The 15517-nt window shown below is 47.6% G+C and overlaps 1 protein-coding gene across 3 annotated transcripts in view; it reads right to left on the bottom strand.

Moving 5' to 3' along the window:
• EWSR1 (EWS RNA binding protein 1) overlaps window positions 1-15517 on the bottom strand; it is a 135320-nt gene that overhangs the window by 58786 nt on the left and 61017 nt on the right. Inside the window, exons 6-10 of one of the 3 annotated variants that reach the window (XM_029572070.1) lie at window positions 13983-14150; window positions 12922-13196; window positions 12072-12252; window positions 8943-8980; window positions 8390-8422 (exon numbers count right to left, since the gene is read on the bottom strand). In XM_029572070.1, coding sequence (XP_029427930.1) covers window positions 8390-8422; window positions 8943-8980; window positions 12072-12252; window positions 12922-13196; window positions 13983-14150 — 695 coding nt within the window. The remainder of the gene's footprint in view (window positions 1-8389; window positions 8423-8942; window positions 8981-12071; window positions 12253-12921; window positions 13197-13982; window positions 14151-15517) is intronic. The other 2 variants (XM_029572071.1, XM_029572073.1) reach the window with 2 other exon arrangements.

Here is a 15517-nt window from a genome sequence, read left to right as displayed (position 1 = left end):
AGCAAGAACAGAGTTGGGTCTTCGTGGAGGATCGGTCCTTGCTGGAGCAGGTCCCTGTGTGGAGGTAGACACAGGGCATTCCCCACCAGAGGTCTTCGCATGCCTGCGTACCACGGCCTTCTTGGCCAGTCCGGGGCCACTAGAAGTACTAGCCCCCTATGGTGTTCTATCTTGCAGATGATCCCAACCAGTAGTGGCCATGGAGGAAAGGCATACAGCAGGTCTTCCTGTGGCCAGGTCTGGACAAGGGCGCCGATCCCCTGGGATTGTGGTTCTCTTATGCAGCTGAAGAACTTGGGCGTTGGACCGGGTTGCCAGAAGATCCATGGCTGGAGTTCCCCAGCGGTCTATTATTAACTGGAAGGCTGTGGTTGACAGTATCCACTCCCCTGGGTCTAGACTTTCCCGCTGCGGTAATCTGCAGCGACGTTGTCTTTTCCCGTGATGTGGGCGGCCGAGATCCTTTGTAGGTTTGCTTCCGCCCACGCCATTAGGGGGTCTATTTCCAGGGACATCTGTTGGCTTCTGGTTCCTGTCGATTGATGTAGGCCACTGTTGTGGTGTTATCCTACATGACTGACAGATTTCACCCCGGAGTCTGTGGCTGAAGCGTAGGCAGGCTAGACTGACTACCCGGGCTTCCAGACGGTTGATATTCCATCCTGACTCTTCCTTGTCCCACTGTCCCTGGGCTCCCCACCCTCGTAGGCTCGCATCTGTGGTGAGCAAGACCCAGGTCGGTGGGGATAGCCTTACTCCTTTGCTCAGGTGGTCTTCTATTAGCCACCATAGGAGCTGGATCCGTACCTCCGCCGGTAACTGGAGGCGGACGGTGTAGTCTTGGGACATCTGGTTCCATCGTGACAGTAGGGAATGTTGTAGTGGTCGCACGTGGGCCCTTGCCCATGGTACGACTTTTAGGGTTGATGTCATGAGTCCGAGGACTTGGAGGTAGTCCCACACCGTGGGGTGAGCGCCGTTCAATAGTTCTCAACTGGTCCATCAATTCTTTCTCCTTGTGGGGGGGGGGGGGGGGGGGGGGGGGAAATGACCTTCTCCTGTTGGGTGTCGAACTGGACTCCCAGGTAATTCCAGAGATTGGGAGGGCTGCAGACAGCTCTTGGTTCCGTTGACTACCCATCCGAAGTTCTCCAGGAGATTCTCAACTCTGGTGGTCGTCTGATGACTTTCCTCTGGAGATTTTGCCCTCATCAGCCAATCGTCCAAATATGGGTGAACGAGAATTCCTTCTTTCCTCACTGTTGCCACCACTACGACCATGATTTTGGTGAACGTCCGAGGGGCTGTAGCTAGCCCGAAGGGTTGCACTCTGAACTAGTAGTGATGGCCCAGGATCATGAAGCGTAGGAAGCGCTGATGATCGTGATGGACCGGGATGGGCAGATAGGCTTCTGACAGGTCCAGGGAGGTCAGAAATTCTCCCGACTGTACCGCCCTTATGACCGAGCGTAGGGTTTCCATGCAGAGGTGTGATACCCTCAGGTAGCGGTTGACAGACTTGAGGTCCAGGATGGGCCGGTACGTTCCCTCTTTCTTGGGGATGATAAAATAGATGGAATAGTATCCAGTATTTCGTTGGTGCGTGGGCACCGGTGTTATAGCCTTTAAGGTGAGCAATTTGGTTAGTGTGGTTTCCACTGCCAGGATGGCAGGATCTTGGAGGGGGAATGGCAGGGAGATTTCACAAAATTTGTCTGGAGGGATGCTATAGAAGTCCAGAAAGTATCCCTCTCGAATGATGGTTAGGACCCACTCGTCTGACGTTCTCGACCCATCTTTGGTAGAATCGGGCAAGCCTGCCCCTATGGCTTCTTCCTGTGGATGGGTGTTGATTCTCATTGCGGGGTGCGGCTGGGGCTTGGACCTGAGCCAGCTCCCCTCTTGTTGTGATTGTTCCGAAAGGCCTGGCCCCTGCCTGCAGGGCGAGGTGCTTGGTATGTATTCTTGTACGGTCTGAAATGCTGTGATCCTCTGCCCTTAGATGTTCGGGGAGAGGGGCATTGGCTTCTCTTGATCTTGTCCTCCGGTAACTGAGGTACTGGAGATTCGCCCCATTTGTCAGCTCACTTCTCCAGTTCGCTTCCAAACAGGAGGGTTCCTTTAAACGGCATTCTTGTGAATTTCGTTTTGGAAGTCGCGTCGGCTGACCAGCTTCGGAGCCAGAGTTGCCTTCTGGCTGCCACAATGGATGAGAAGCCCCTGGCTGAAGTGTGCACCAGGTCAGAAGTCGCATCTGTGAGGAAGGATATTGCTGGTTCTAATGTTTCGACAGGCGTGGTGGTGATCCAGGCCATTGACAAGCATGCGCCTAGCAGGCCGCTATCTATAATGTTATAGTTGGTGCAAATGACTGTTTAAGGATGGATTCCTGACGTCTGTCTTGGGCATAGAGTGCCGCTCCTCCTTCGACTGGAATGGTAGTGCGCTTTGTGACAGCGCAGACCATGGCGTCCACTTTGGGAAACACCGGAGTTCTTTGGCTGAGGGTTCCAGTGGTTATAGGGCTTCTAGGGCCTGTCCTCCTTTGAAACTGGCCGCTGGAGCGTTACATTCCAGGTCGATCAGTTGCTCTACGGCTTGCAGCAATGGGAAATGATGTGAGGCCTGACGGAGCCCGACCAGAAGACGGTTCGTCTTTGGCTCCGCTGTGGTGCTTGTGCCTGAGATGGCCAGCTCCCTCAGGCTCAGGGACACGAGGTCTGGTAGTTCATCTTTGGAGAAAAAACGCATCATGCTTCAGTATGGTTCCATTCCTGGAGGGCGTCTTTGTCTTCCTTCGAGGTGTCTGTGTCCCTTAAGGTTAGGCTTTTGTCCGAGGGAGGCACGTCTCTAGGAGGCCAAGAAGGGCCTGGGGAGGTTTGGCTTCTCTAGTGGAGGCTGTGGTATCGGTGGCGCCAATTGCGCCTGGACGAAGGTTTGCAGACCTTTAAAGAATTCCACAGGAATATATTGAACCCAGTGGCGTTCCCCGAGGGCCCCGTCTGGAGGGCCGAGCTGGGGATAGAGGTCCGGGGTACTATCAGTGGATCTGGATTCCTGTACTGGCTGGGGGGACCTTGCCCTGGTTCTCCCAGAGCCGTCTCGCACTGTAGGCACAGGGGAGTAGCCTCTTCATGCTGCACAGCTCTTATGTGGCAGGCTGGGCAGAGGGCTTGTGCTTTGTCTTTCTTGGACGGTGGTGCCATGGTTTGTGCGTGTAGGGGCGTGCAAACCCGGTCTGTGTGTTTATATACGTGCAGGCTATGTGTGCGCGCGGCACCTATGTTATGCGCCCGGCTCGCCGCTGTGCGCACAGCTCAGTTAGGCGGACAGTATGGCGATCAAGGGGGGGGGAAATGGCGTCAGCGACAACGCAAGTAAGACAGCGAACCCCCCCCCCCCCGGAGGGCCTCCACATGTGAGGACCCTCGAGCCAGTCTCGTGCCAGGCAGTCTCCGGCTGCAGGGGGGAGAGGGAAATACCTTCATTGCCGTGCTCTGTCTTGCACCCGCTGCCTCTCAGCCGCTCCCTCCTGGGGGCTAAGTCCACACCAGACCGAGGCTTACCTCTGAGGGATCTCGGAATTCACCTCAGGAATTCGACTGGGTGAGGGACCCTTAGGTATCACCGCAGGAGAGCGGGGCTCGTCTGGTAGAGGTAAGATTTTGGAATTTTCTCTTTGGCTTGGATTTCCTAACACTGAGCAAGCATGTGTAGAGCCCCAAACTAAGGAGACTGAGAAATACTGAAGAGCAGAGCTTCCTGCAGGGGTATATGTAGTGCTGACGTCAGATTGAAATCTGACTCAGTCTCCAACTATCAGGAGCACACTATACCTCCCACTGGTCCTGAGTCCATCTGCTACATGCTAGGAAAGCTACTGGTTGTTTTGGGTTTTTTTTAAACAAGGATTAAATGGGTACTTCCCTGCCTAGAGGAAGAAGGCCAAGAGGGTGCCTTAGAGGGTTGAGGACCATCCAGTATGCTGCGGGTGAACTCAGTCAGGGGTATCCAACCCCCCCCCGTGGCCTGGCTCCACCTTGGGGATGGCCCATGAAAATGCCTAGCACCTCAGAGAGCATCTGTGATATGGAACCTAGAACTACTGTAAAACAAAAAAATACCGAGGTCCTGCAGGTGGCACTCTCAGTTAAGCAGTACCTCAAAGTTTTGTTCTGACTCCATCTGCTGGAAGGGATGAATAACCCACTGGTCTGGACTGATCTGGGTATGTTCAGGAAAGGAAAATTAGTTTTTACCTGTTCATTTTCGTTCCTGTAGTACCACGGATCAGTCCAGACCATGGGTTGAACCTACTGTCCAGCAGGTGAAGACAGACAAACTGAAAGGGTATCCTATACAAGGACAGAGCCTAACCTGTAGCCCTTCAGTAAAACTATTGTCAGAGCAGAGAACTAAACATCATGGAACAAGCAAGTTACAGAAGAACTCGAGCAAACAACAAGAGAACTCTGAAAATTGGAAACAGGAGAAATAGCGAATGAACTCTGTGCATGGGCACTCTTCCTTAAATGTCCACAATCACAGAGATACTTCCGGTACCTCCTATTAAGGAACACAGAACAGAGGACACAGTATTGGAGGGCTAGAATAAGGATCTTCGAGCGGACAGGAAGACAAGAAAGGGAAGGGTGTCTGGACTGATCTGTGGTACTACAGGAACGAAAATTAACAGGTAAGAACTAAATTTTCCTTTCCCTGTATGTACCCGGATCAGTCCAGACCGTGGGATGTACCAAAGCTTCCCTAGACAGGGTGGGACCTTGACAGTCCCACTCGAAGTACCTGCTGCCCAAAGGACCCAAACACTGGCGCCTGAACATCCAGGCGGTAATGTCTAGCCAAAGTATGCAGAGACTTCCAGGTAGCAGTCCTGCATATCTCCTGCAGGGAGACTGACTGGCTTTCCACCCAGAAAGCCGCCTGAGCGCAAGGAATGGGCCTTGAGACCCTCTGGGACCGGACATCCCTGTCAGATGTAGGCAGACGAGATCGCTTCCTTCAACCAGCGAGATATCATAGTCTTAGAGGCCTGAGACGAAGAGATGATCCAAAACTAAAGTCATTAGTCACCTCCAGATAACGCATGAGAACGCGTTTTACATCTAGACGGCGGAGATCCTCCCCGCCGGGACTCGCAATATCCGTAAGAGAAAACGCGGGGAGCTCCGACTGGTTGACATGAAAAGACGACACAACCTTCGGGAGGAATGTCGGGACAGTCTTAAGAGAGACCCCGGAGTCCGAGAAACGTAGGAAGGGCTCACGGCAAGACAATGCTTGAATCTCAGACACCCTTCTAACGGAGCAAATAGAAACAAAACACACTGCCTTCAGTGTCAGATCCTTAAGGGTAGAACGGCGAAGGGGCTCAAAGGGAGCCTGTCAAAGAGACCGGAAGACCAGATTCAAACTCCACGAGGGACAAGTGGGACGCAACCGCGGCTTCAAATGTTTGACCCCTTTGAGAAAACTGTCAACATCCAGATGAGACGCAACCGCGTGGCCTTCGAAGCTTCCCAAGAGAGAACCTAGGGCAGACACCTGTACACAGAGCCAGCCAAAGGAGAGACCCTTAGAGAGGCCATGCTGGAGAAAAGAGAGGACTAGCGAGACTGAAGCCGAACGTGCTGTAAAACCTGTTTCCTCACAGACCATCTCAAAGACCTTCCAGATCCAGACATAGGCGAGGTACGTAGAAGTTTTGCTAGCCCGCAAAATAGTGGAAATAATGTCCACAGCATATCCCCTTCGTCTCAACCTTCGCCATTCAAAAGCAATCCGCCTAGTCAAAAAATACAGGACCTTGTTGGAGAAGGTATTGAAGCTATCCAAGGCGGAGGGGACCGACTGACGTGAGAGTGACTAGGTCCGCGAACCACGGCCTGTGAAGCCACGAGGATGACCAGACTGCTGTGAAGCTCTATCTGTCTGAGCACTCTCCCTATGAGAGGCCAGGGAGGAAAATATGTACAGAAGAACATCGAGCGGCCACGGAAAGGCCAGAGCATCCACCCTTTCCCAGCAGTGTTCCCTCCGGCAGCTGAAGAACCTGGGAGCCTTGGTCAGGGTTGCCATCAAGTCTAGGTGTGGGGGACCCCACCTGCTGACGATTAGGGCCATGGCGTCGTCCGACAACTCCCACTCGCCTGGGTCCAGATGCTGACGACTCAAGAAGTTGGCTTGAACTTTCTCGTTGCCCGCAATGTGAGACGCTGCGAGGCAGTCCAGGTGTTGCTCTGCCCACGCGAGGAGTCGACTTGTTTCGAGGACCACCAGCCAACTCCTGGTGCCCCCCTGGCGATTGATGTACGCCACGGTGGTAGAGTTGTCCGAGAGCACCCGGACTGCTTGTTGCCGAAGTAGTGGAAGGAACGCCTTGAGCGCCAGGCGAACTGCACGAGTCTCCAGGCGGTTGATGTGCCAGCAAGACTGAGTTGGGGACCAGTGCCCCTGCGTGGTCTGGGACTGACAAACTGCACCCCAACTGGAAAGGCTGGCATCCGTCATGACTACAACCCACTGCGGGGTCCGAAGGGACATTCCACAAAGGAGGGGCTTGAGAGAAAGCCACCATTGTAAGTCGCTGATGGTAGAGACGGAAAGTGGGAGCTGCATGCATCTGAAACTGATCCGATACCGGCTGCCAACGGGTCACCAAAGCCCTCTGTAACAGACGCATATGTGCAAAGCCCAGGGAACCAGGTCGATTGTGGAAGCCATGGTCCTCAGGACCTGCAGATAATCCCATGCTGTGGGAAGAGGCATGGAGAGGAAGCTCTGAACCTGATCCATCAAGCTTGAAAGCTCTAGAGTAAGACAGAAAGACCTTGCCGACGCAGGTATCTAAGCGAGCCCCCAGAAACTCCAAGACCTGGGTCAGATGGAGATTGCTCTTGGAAAAATTGACAATCCATCCCAGGGATGAGAGAAGAGAAAGTACTCCGTCCACCGCCTGATGACATAGGGTCTCCGACCTGGCTCAGATTAACCAATCGTCCAAGTACGGGTGGAACCAGCACCCCGTCCTTCCGAAGGGCCACCGCCACCACCACCTCTGTAAATGTGCATGGTGCCGTGGCGAGACCGAAGGGCAGGGCTTGGAACTGGAAGTGTTGACCCAGGATGTGGAATCTGAGAAATCTCGGATGTTCGGCACGGATCGGCATGTGCAGGTAGGCCGCTGTCAGATCGAGGGAGGCCAAAAATTCTCCGGGATGGACCGCCACTATCACTGCCTGAAGGGTTTCCATCCGGAAATGGGGCACCCCGAGGGTCTGGTTGACCCTCGAGATCCAGGATGGGACGGAAAAAAACCAGGTCCTGTGGCTCAGGCTGCTCTGAAAATGAAGCAGCAGAAAAACAAAATGGCCGCTGTTCCTGCGGTTTGACGGCTTGGGAACGGCGTGGCCAAACATTTAGAAGGTCTGGATGGGGTTCCTGAGGGCAAACAGCGAGAACAAAGTCCCTCTCTAGAGAGACACAAGGAGGAATCCCCACAAGCCAGACAGTGGGGATCTCAGCATGGCTCCGATGTGGGGGAAGAGCAGCACTTAAAATCAGCTGGGCTGCCGGGGCTGCAGGAGCGGAGGCAGAGACTGAAGTCTGCATGCTCCTAAACTCTCTCAGAGGCTACAAAACTTTAAGAGTAAGGTAGAGAACTTTCTCCCTTTTTTTTTTTTTTTTTTGACAAGACAGGGAAAGGATCCCAGCAGGCAGCCTTAGAAAAAGATTCAGCCCAGTGAAGGCAGACATTTATGGAGGGAGAGGGAGAGAGATAGATGCTGAACAGGGGGATTGACTGGCAACACCAATATCCACCCCTGCAGCCGAGGACCACTGGGAATAGGGAGCCTAGGCTATATAAAACAAGGGGCAAGCCCTTGCTTGATCCAGTCAGCGTTAGAAGAAAAAGTAGAAAGAATCCCCAAAGGGAGAGAGAATAAAGTAAACAGGGAACCACAGGGTGAGCTGTTCCACCTGCTGGAGACAGACAAATACTGAAGGGCTACAGGGTAGGCTCTGTCCTCATATAGGATACCCTTTCAGTTTTAGTCTGTCTCCACCTGCTGGACAGGAGGCTCAACCCATGATCTGGACTGACCTGGGTACGTACAGGGAAAAGTGTTTTATTAAAATCAGCAATCACAATGCATCTAGTGCACTGATACAGAGAAAACACCAGTCTTATCAAATCACTCCACATTTCCTAACCACAAGGCTATAGGGTCTGCAAATAAAACAGACTACTATGCATAAAACTATGGCAGTGTTCTGAGGGAGTTACATACTGAATCAGCACAAGGTGCACTAGTAAATTTATTAATTCAACATATGCATGGTAGAGAGAAATCTAAATGAGAATTACCAAGGTCAATGTCTGGTCCTTCATCCAGGAGTCCTGTGAGCCGGGAAAATTACAGAAAATGCCATTAGTATGTACCTCATGGGTTGCAATCCACAAACATTATCTACTTGCAACCACCATTAGATGGTGTTTGCTGTTAAACTCAATTGACCTGAGCTGCAGTAAACCAGCAGCAGCAAGGGCTTAACACCTTTTACTTTATTGGGGGAAAATTTGCTAGATTTTAAGATTTCCAAACCATTAATGACCAACAATTATTCTTCAAAATGGCCCTACAGTGCCAATCTGTTAACACTTTATAAGTTGTGGGTGTTAAGTTTTACTTTTATTTCCCCCATCATAAATATAGAAATAACATTGATACATCAAGGTGCCCTTTTCATTTTTTTTTTGTAACCAAAGGTTAACCATACACCCCTATTATGCCGGCAGGACCCACTACTCATTCTTTGTACTCGTCAGGCTAATCAAAAATAACGTTTCTTTCTATAAAGTGACTTTTTTTTTTTTTTTTTTTTTTTTACACTACCCATTGTAATACTCAAAAACTTACCACCAGGCTTATTGAAGCCACCTCGCTCTCCAGCGCTGCTGGGGGGATAAACGTGAAGAAATGAAGGCCTTTCCCTTTAAAGAGCCAGTAACCGCTTAGAGCCTCTGGGGGCTCATGGGATAGAGCAGCACTGGCTTACACATCTCCAAACAATGCATCTTTTCTGTTTTTCAGTTCGTCACTGATTTTCTTCAGGGGTAGCTTGCTCAATTTCCTTTACACAACCTTTTCTTGTCAGCTTATGTACGCCATGTTTTGCCAGACCCTTTAGACCTTCTACAGATATTAATAGTGCAATACTTGGCTACAATAAACACTTTAAATATGACCAGCTTACTCTAAAAATTGTTCACCTATACATACACATATATGCAGGGATCAACTCTCCCTTTTGCAATGTTCATAAAGGTGCACGTACATCCTGTGCCAGCATAACCACTGGATTGCTTAGTACAGAGTTACAAGGCTAAAGGCCAAATTTACAAAAGTGTTTTACAAGTCACTGGATTTCATTTTCAGGCACTAAACACATATGGGGTCAGCATTGCTATGTGAACAGTATGTGAGGGGCAGCTTAACAGTATGAACTCCAAGGCTTTAACAGGATGCAAGTGCAACTTTAGAGACATTTGTGCAAGTTGAGGGAAAGGGCAAGTTACAAAAACTATTTTGGGCATGGCAATGTGAAACATCAGTGCCTCAACCTTGCCAGGCTTACAAATAAATTTAGAAAAAGATAGCGTTCACGCCAAGCTTTGATTCTGCAACTGAATAAAAAGCTTACAAGCTGAAAGGTGAGCTAGGAAAATGCCTCGGCAAGGGCATATAAGGGCAAAGAAAAGGTCTCAAATATTGCACCTTTAATACCTCACCATTTTTGAGGTTAATACAAAATTTCAAGCTGTGGCATGCAGCTTTTACCTCTAAATACACACCAAATATGAAACTTGTTATACACAAACTGTTTACACTTTTTAAATTTTACACAATTATAAATAAAGGTATACCTTAATGTTTTCATTACCAAACAATTAAAGTACTTTTCCAATTTTACACAAATGATTCCATTATACAATGATACATCTTTTATTGTGTTTTAAATAAAGAATTTCTATGTATATATTTTTCCTCTCCATATGGACACCGTGTCTAGTCCCATTTTTCATTATGCTGCCGGCTGAGTACTGAGTATGCGCACTTTATAAGTATTGAAGTGTATACAAGGCTCTCACTTTGTAACCTGTAGCATATAAATGCGACAAAGCATGTTAAAAAAGGGTTTCCATGTTGAACAACCAATGAAAATAGCAAATATCCAAATCACTGAAAACTGGCATATTTTATAAATGACATTGCACTACTTACCTGAATGAGATTCTGAAAGGCCATCACCACACTAGAGAAGGGAAGTCCCTTTTCATCATAGCTCAAACCACTTTCTCCTGATCTATTGACTGGAACCCCAAATTGAGTCTTTCACAGGTTTAAAAGAGGGGAAAAAAACTTCTACCTGATTCAAGGAAGGAGCACATACTAGTTCAACCAGGGACACTAATTTACTAAAAAATAAATAAATAAAACCAAATGAAACAAATTTGCAAAGAACTAAAAAAAAATATGGCATGGGATGTGAATACAGCAAATACATTTCCACAGATTATTCCAAAACTATTCTTCATAATGCTGCTCACATCATGTCAGAGATCACATAGTCTAGAAAAAATACTGTTTGCTAACTGCTCATGATTTATACTATGGGTCATCCAGCATTAGAAACTATTTAAGACGCTTTTTTGGCAAAAATTGACTGATCCCTAAAAATCAGTATCTGTACTGGATGTACAGCATTTCACATCACAAAAAGATTAGTCAAACCATGACAGTGCTGAGAGTAACCAACATTTAACTTGAGGAATAAATGTGCAGCCAGTGCTGAAAAATGCCAAATAACCTGGGTATTCTAGGTGTGGTGACAAGACATTTCAGAAGTCGTCATCTACTTTAAACACAAGGAAACATGGTGAAATCTTTACAAAATCCATATGAGGAAGAGGGGAATATTTTAGCCAAAATACTGAAGTATTTGCATGAAACTGCATTTTAAATCTGCACAGGAGACGCAACCATTTCTTCAAATAAAGATTTCACCATCGCAGTTTGATTCACTAGAGCAGAGCTATGCAGTCATATTAGTCCCATTTATAACCTAAGTACTGGTTTAATGCACTTACAGTATGGTGGAAATTGAAACTAAAATTAGTAATGAATGGTTTGAATTCTACCATTAAGTTTTCTCCCACCCATAAAAAGCCAACAGTATTTTCATTTTCTCTCACTGCACAGAGGGCTTTAAGTGAATCATAGGATGGAACACACAAAGGAAACCTTTACAAATGATATCAAGTTTTATATAGCCACCTTCATTAATTCTATTCTTTCCCCACCATAAGGGAGCTGGCACAGAAAAAAAAAAAGTATTTGAGAATTAGATGAATGTTTGCTAAACCAGACCCTGCCGCTGGTTGAAGTGGCATAACCGGTTTAGTCTTTATAGGCTCTAGTAGTGAGCTATACAGCCCCTGCGGTGGGTGGGGTAGGCAGAGTTAGACAAACCTTACGTATGTTTTATGCACAATTCTACCGACGCGCAAGGGAACAGCAGTTATGTGCTGTTATACCTTCAGAGTCCATGACCTCTGACCTAGCTCTCCAGGCAGTTCAGCTGTTCCTTTCAGAGGCTGGAGAGAAGACTCACTCAACCACCTCAGTTTCAGTAGTGCTATTATATCCCAGCAAGTGACACCTGCAACTAAGAAAGACTGTGTGCTCCATCCTTGGCCATTGTTAAAACGAGACACTTGCACCTGTAAAACCATGAAGAGGGCTGGAAGATTTCTGCAATGAACACCAGAGAACCAGACCTCTTCCTCCCCCTCCCCAAAAGATTGCAGTTATCAAACAAACCTCTGCCTCTATGAACCCAAAGAACATGTCCCCAAACTGGACATAGAAGCAGTGCATGATTTTATAAAGAAAATGCCTTGGAAATCTAGTCTTCCAGCCCCCTTTGCACTTAGCTTGTGGTTGAAACAAAAAAGGAAAATGAGAAAAATAAAGTTTTATTCTTACCCCATGCCACCGCGTCCTCCCCGCCCACCTCTGCTCATGTTTCCACGGTCAAAAAGTCCACGCCCCCTGCTACGGTTATCTGGGCCACTACTCATGCTGCGATTTTCTGATGGTCCTGAATAGCCTCCACCGTCTTGTCCATAACCACCCATGCTGCTGGAGTGCTCCTGCCGATAGCTACCTACAGTGAAGAGAATAAACTGCTCAGGGAAATTCTGTATGTAGCTGAAATGAGGCCTACTTTATCATGGCCACTGAGATGAAAGTACCTTTGTACAACATTTTAGCATTTAATCTCAGTTTATTCATAAGTCAATAGACATTCATTATTCATGAAATTCATTAGATATTACATTCACAAGTAATATTTTCTGCAGTTCAAGAAATCCATAGTTTAGCTTCAGTACAATTTTCTGTAGGGAGGAAAAAAGGATCCCTCCCATAAAAGCTGATAATGGTGGGGGTTACCCAAATAAGGATAGTTTATATAGAAAGGTAGACACTTACAAGCACAAAAAAACAAATAAATGAAAAAATAATCAAGAAGAGTGCATACAGCAAGAGGAAGAGAAATGTAGGAAGGAAAGCAGAGCCTCTGATAAGATACCAGGAACTGCCATATAGCTGCCTACATGTGCAGGTTTGCCTACTGAGTTTAGAAGTTCAGGCATACTATATACTGTACATTTTATCATGGTTCAAGACTACTGACTGGGCTCAAGTAAAGTTTGGTTAAAAGGATTGTGCTATACAAAGCAACTATGGGCCCATGAAATAGTAAATCAGCCAACAAGAACACACATGAAAAGCTTCTTTTTGCAAATGCAAGTTATGTCTTCATTCAACCAACCGTACGCACTGTATTTTCTGGATGGGATAAAATCACTCTGCTGCCCATAGCTGCTGCTGCTTGGCTGGCTGTACTGGCTTGGGGGCTGGCTATAAGATGCAGTTGGAGGTGGGTAACTGGTAGGTGGTGGCTGCTGTTGCTGTTGCTGCTGCTGCTGCCCATAACTGCTTTGTTGACCATAACTGCTCTGCTGGCCATAGGTGCTTTGTTGACCATAGCTGCTTTGTTGAGAGTATGTGCTCTGATCATAGCTAGAAGGCTGCGTGGTAGAATAGCTGAAGAAAAAAAGAAAATACATGAACATAAGTCTGAAATAGAAGAAAACTAGTTGAAAGGGGCCATCACAAATGGTGGCACAGAATTTTAGCACATGCACAAGGAGGCCCCAACTCCCGCTAATTCCTCTCCTGCATAAAACTTTCCTTGTGCTGCTTGCAGCCAGAAATATTCACTGGTTCAGCTGTCTCTTTGCTAAGGCTTGGGCAGCCCACCAACTGCGCTATCACTACTGTGCCCAGCCTTCACACTGTGCCGCTGTATGTCAGTGCCGAGCTACCCACCAATTTTACACTCCCTTGCACGACTTGACTTTCCTGGGCTGCTGTCTGTTGTGTCGGACTCCACATAGCGCTGTGTGATATATACAGGCCGCACATGTACCACGGCCAGTGACAAACCCACTCCTTTTTGCATATATACTGTTATTACAAGCACTTCTCTTATCTGCTGTGATAAAGTGTTTCAAACAATCAAAGAAAAGGAGATCAACAGTACCCAATATCCAAGATGATCTCTATCTAGGACATTTACAAAATACTCATGCCAAGTTACAAACTGGCAAGTGATACTCAAAACAAGTCCATTTTGATTAGGTCAATAAGAAAGCAGAAAACCCCTCCCAGGTATTTTAAGCATAGATCTGAAGGACTATATTAAAACCAATATCAATATAGAAAGCCCACTTAGAGTTAAAGGAAACTGCATTTCAGTTATAATAAAAGTATATGCAAAGCAATATAAATCTCTTACCTTTCCCATGTCTGAGCTGCTAGAATAGTTACCTGGTAGGAGGGTAAGATGGAGGAGCGCTGATTGGCTGCATAGGGTAGCTGCCAGGGACCTGTGGATAGCTGTAGCTACTTTGCCCATAGCCCAGAGTGGGTTGGCTGTAGGCTGTTGCTGTAGATGGGGGCTGGCTACTCTCTGCTGGTTTTGTAGCATCTTGAGGTCTGCAAATCAAAGTCACTGATAGACATCTTTCCAAAATCAGCCCTCATCCTCTGCCCAAAATACAAGTTTAAAATGACCCATACACAGTAAAATTCAGAAGGGATACCTTGGATATGTTAATAGAAACCATGTCCCCTCTCTAAAGTAATTCTGTCTGAGTTACTGCCATTGTGCCTACTACTTCAATAGGAAAATTGGTTCTTACCTGCTAATTTTTGTTCCTGTAGAACCATAGATCAGTCCAGACACTTAGGTTTTGCCTCCCCTCCAGCAGATGGAGACAGAAGTTTTAAAACAACCCTGCCATATATACCAAGGTGCCACCCACAGTCCATCAGTAATACTCTGTGTCAAAGCAGAATGGATTCCTAACTATGTACACCAACTAAAACTTTTCCATACCTCAAACAGCTCAGTCAAACCCCCAACTGGGAACAAACTTCCTGAACCATGAGACCAAGCAATCTTCAGATTGCAGCACAGTTACAAATAAATGGTGAATGAGCAGACTCTCCGATACTGTCATGCATACACTGGGAGGGTCGGTCTCTGGACTGATCCGTGGTACTACAGGAACGAAAATCATCAGGTAAGAACCAATTTTCCTTTCCCCATATGTACCTGGATCAGTCCAGACACCTGGGATGTACCAGAGTCGACTTACCTAGGGTGGGAGCCGGAGAGAGCCGCTCTGAGCACTCCATCTCCAAACCCCCCGGACTCTGGGGCCTGAACATCCAACCTGTAATGCCTCACAAAAGTGTGTAAAGGCTTCATGTAGCCGCCCTGCAGATTTCCTGGGGCGAGACTTGACACTCCACCCATGAGGCTGCTTGGGACTGTGTAGAATGGGCCCCGAGTCCAACTGGCACCAGCTTACCACGCAGTAAATACGCGTAACTTATAGCTTCCTTCGGCCAACGAGTGATCTTAGTCTTAGATGCCATATTGCCTCTTTTGGGACCACTCCACAATACAAAGAGGTGGTTTGACACGGAAGGGATTCATAACTTCCAGATATCTTAGAGCCCTGCGAACATCCAATTTCCTCAAGCCCTTAGCCATTGGATCTGAACAGTCCAAATTGGAAAAGGATGGGAGTTCAATTGACTGATTCAAATGAAAGGAAGAAACCACTTTCAGTAGAAAGGAAGGAACTGTTCGTAAGGAGACACCTAAATCCGAAATACGTAGGAAAGGATCCCTGCACGACAGCACCTGCAACTCAGACACCCGACGGGCTGAAGAAATTGCTACGAGCAAAACCACTTTCAGCGTGAGATCCTTCAATGTCGCTCTCTTTAGAGGCTCAAAAGGCGGAGCACACAAAGCGGAGATAACTAAATTCAGCTTCCAAGAAGGACAT

This window comes from Rhinatrema bivittatum, chromosome 11 (assembly GCF_901001135.1).
Source record: "Rhinatrema bivittatum chromosome 11, aRhiBiv1.1, whole genome shotgun sequence".
Classification (NCBI taxonomy): domain Eukaryota; kingdom Metazoa; phylum Chordata; class Amphibia; order Gymnophiona; family Rhinatrematidae; genus Rhinatrema; species Rhinatrema bivittatum.
This window is presented reverse-complemented; position numbering and strand designations above follow the sequence as displayed.